Source organism: Tasmannia lanceolata, unplaced genomic scaffold, assembly GCF_043159265.1.
Source record: "Tasmannia lanceolata isolate RefF3 unplaced genomic scaffold, GAP_Taslan_0.1 ptg000023l, whole genome shotgun sequence".
NCBI classification, from domain to species: domain Eukaryota; kingdom Viridiplantae; phylum Streptophyta; class Magnoliopsida; order Canellales; family Winteraceae; genus Tasmannia; species Tasmannia lanceolata.
Window position 1 is genome coordinate 11988695 of NW_027518700.1, and position 3996 is coordinate 11992690.

A 3996-nucleotide genomic window follows, 5' to 3' on the forward strand; every position below is an offset into this window, starting at 1 on the left:
GTATATTAGAGCAAACAAAAGAAAGAGAATAAAATCAGGGATCTACATGACTAAAAAAAACCAAGCGAATGTATTTCATTTTATTGGTTAACCAAGAAACAAAAGCATGAGCAATAGAAAAACCCATATGCATATGATATGAACAAAGGATTACATATGTAAAATTATCCATGTTGGAAGAAGCTACATATCAGTTACATACTTTCCACGTAGGCCTTTTAATTTTTGCAACCATTCTTGTGTCTAAAAATCTAAACACCAAAAGAGAAAATTGAAAGTAGAGATCAAGAATCTACCTGATAAGTGAGACATAATATTACTGAAAAGTGTCTTGAAATATATATTGTCTTGTGGTTTATGACATATGGTTCATGGCTTAGATCAAACATAATGTCTGGTAGAAAAAATAAATAAAGAATAATTAAGGATGACCACAGGGAATATTTAAGGAAAAATGACAAAAAAAATCCACAGGAGAGAGAGAGAGAGAGAGAGAGAGAGAGAGAGACCCCAACCTTCCGGTCTTAAACCCCCCCACTCCACCGCTGACATTCTCCCATGTTACTGTTGCAATCATTGATTGCCCCAATCGGAGACCGTGGAGAGAGAGAGAGAGAGCGCGACGGTTTGCACTAAATGGGTTGATTTGATTGGGTGTTTGTTATATAGATGAAAGGAAGAAACATCCGGTAGTAGAGGAAACGTTGTGTGGAACAGTTACACGAATTCTGTTTCAATTAAGGGAAGTGCAGTATGACCTTTCGAATATTTGTCACTTGGAAATAAATGCAAACCGGTTCAGTTTTTCGAATATTTTTTTAGGGGAGGTTGTTGGAGAGAGAGAGAGAGAGAGAGAGAGAGAGAGAGAGAGAGAGAGACGAAGGGGTGTGTTTTTTGGCCTGATTTGTAGGGATTCAAAGCCATCGATTTAGAAAATAAAGTGCCTGATATTTAGGGGTGCAAACCCAATCGATTGAGGAAAATAATAAATACGGAGAAGGGATGGGAAAACGAATACTGAGAAGGGGCGCTTGGAAAGCTGTTATAGAGGGGGTGCCACGTGGCATATATAGGATGGCAGTTATAGAGGGGGTGCCACGTGGCATCACTACGGTTATAGGATTCTGCTTTCTATATATATATATATATATATATATATATATATATATATATATATATATATATATATATATATATAGGATAAGTCACCGACACATTAAGTAGAGACAAACTTCAGCAACAAAGACCAAGAAATAAATCAACCCATTACGCCATTGTTACGCCATCGTTACGCATGTGTCTGTTAGCCATTTTCATCGAGGATGAACCACATGATGAACCTGGGAACGGCACCGGAATTCTGACTAAAACTTACCCAGTTACGAAGTGGGGAATCCTGAAGTTACCAAGTGGATAGAATTCATTGCGTTTCTTGGATGAGTTAGGAGGAAGACAACTAACAATGTAATGGGTATTCTATGTACATACTCACGAATAGAAAGGCGGTTGCCCAACTATTTCTGACCTGCAATCAACCAGACAAAGGGTATCACATTATTGGATTACAAGCGACACTAAGTTATACTGTTTTTAAAAAATCTTGGTGTAGATTTTACCTAGCTAAAGGCCATGAATGTAGGAGGCGGTCAACATCAACTGCGAGTCTCCTGATCAGATCATTAGCGCACCTTCGTTTGTTGTGGCCAAGTTGATTGCAATTACCACATCTGTTATATACTCCAGAACTAAACGCTGATTCTTTTCTCTTTTTGTTCAGCCTTCCAGGAAGTCTTACAAATTTTGGCCGATCGATGGGCAGCAATCTAGATCCAGGTTGTTGCCACTGGAACCTGTCTAGTGTTGTGTCAATCACTTCTCTATACGTATCACACAGAGTTTCCGACCAGTACCATTCCTCAGTGAAGTCGAACGCATCAGCTTTTCTAAAACCAATGGCTCCCATAGCATGAGCACATGGTATCCCGAAAGTTTGGAACGCATGACATGAACAGGTTTTCTCTCCTAAGTCAACTCTGTCTTGGTGAAACTTCGAGGACACCTGAAAGAGAAGCGAATCGAGAGCACTAACATTCATCCTCCTTCCCGCATCACTAACCGATTGGATGAACTTAACGGCGTACGAAGTCAGAGGACCTTTCCAACGATTATTGGCTTCTCTACATTTTGCAAATGATTCCGACGCCTTTTGCCTCGTGTGCTCCACTAGTGTGGCAATAGGATATTCTCTGGCATTCCTTAGGACAGCATTTGAGGCCTCACATGCTTTTGATGTATAAATATTAAATCTCCTCCCCTTCAAGAAGAGAGCAGCCCAATTTTTCTTATCAATCTTGCATATCCACTCATATGCATTTTTATTGGCTGCTTCTATATTGGCCATGGTCGTCCGAAAAATATCCTCTCTCAAGGTAGTTCCTGCCTTCCAGAATTGATCCTCCACATATTCGTCCTTAAAGTGCTCCTTAATGTTCGCTTGGATGTGCCTAAGGCAGTAGGAGTGATATGATTCTGGGAACACATCATTGACTGCTTGTATTATCCCTTTCTGCCGGTCGGAGACAAAAGTGATGCCCCTTCTCCGATGCGGTTCACAGACTCTCACACGAAGCTGGCACAGAAACCAATCCCACATCTCGATATCCTCTTTCTCAACAACAGCATACGTGAAGGGAACTATCCCATTATTTCCATCCATCCCGCATGCAATCAACAGTACACCGGGATACTTCCCCCGTAGGTGAGTACCATCGACGGTGATAACTGGTCGAGTGATTTATTCCAAGCCCAAATACAAAGACTGAGTGCCCAAAATAGTCGGCCGAATGAATCATCTCCGCCAGATAGCTCAGATAACCTGTAAACTTCCATCACACTGCCAGGGTTTGCACGGCAAAACTCTAATGCATATGCCGGTAGTAGGCGGTAAGAGTCCTCATGACTTCCAAAGAAATGTTGAGCAATCAATTCCTTCTCAACATGTGCCTTTCGGTAACTCAGCGTGATACCCCATTCGGCCTTCAAGTAGTCAATAATAATTTTGGCTTCTATCGGTCGACCAAATTTACCTATGCAAGTCTTAGCTACCCAATTCGATGTGGCTTTGGGATGATCATGTCCGAGTAGTTGAGGAGTACAAGTATGTTTGTCCATGAATGTTTTGACCTTCGCATTACCGTTCCACAATGTTACTCTTATTCTCCAGTGGCACTCTTTTGTTTTGCACACAACTGCATACTTCTTCGTGTTGCTATCAACAGCACTGAATGAGAAGTGCCAGCGTAGTGCATACTGGGTGACTGCTTTTTTTAATGTCGCGAGACTTTGAAATAAGGCTCCAACCTTCAATTCATGTTCCTCACTTCCAAATGCATCACCAAGCTCGTAGTTAACCATGTCATTGTCATCATATGCGTTCGGGTTGGAACCGTCATCATTGGGTAGAGGTGAGTAACATAACTGAGCATTTTCCCGGCCTCATTCCCAGTCCCATTGTCCTCTCCGTCGGTCGCCTCAAAATCCATATCATACAAGTAGTTCATGTCGTCATCACCGAGGTCAATTGCAACCCCCGTTTGGATTATAATTAGCACCGGGAACCATAGGAGGAACCTCCTCCTCGACATCTTCATTCAAATCAAACCTATAGTAAAAACCTATAAAACATCGTGATGAGAGAGAGAGAGATTCCATTCCTAAGATGATACCTACAAAAATAGAAATTACAATGAATAGTGATATTTCACCTTGCAGCATCATCACATGCATAAAAAATTGGGAGAATGGGACTGCTTGAATCGGGGAGAGAGGCATCGGGCAGCGGATTACTATCCTCTGGAAGATTACGACTTCATTTCAAATAGCTGCAGCTTACATTACAGACTGTAGGAGAAGTATCGTCTTGCACATTGGAGCAGCTGCAGTGCACATGATAGACATTGGTGCAGCGCACAGTATAAGTATCTTTTTCCACAGGAT

General features: G+C 41.6%; 1 protein-coding gene across 1 annotated transcript; it reads right to left on the bottom strand.

Moving 5' to 3' along the window:
• Nucleotides 1-1488: 1488 nt before the first annotated feature.
• LOC143855783 (uncharacterized) lies at nucleotides 1489-2716 on the bottom strand. The gene is made up of 2 exons (XM_077365850.1): nucleotides 1617-2716; nucleotides 1489-1525 (listed from the first exon to the last, which is right to left on the bottom strand). The coding sequence occupies exons 1-2, from the start codon at nucleotides 2714-2716 to the stop codon at nucleotides 1489-1491; spliced, it is 1137 nt and encodes a 378-aa protein (XP_077221965.1).
• Between the last annotated feature and the right edge of the window lie 1280 nt (nucleotides 2717-3996).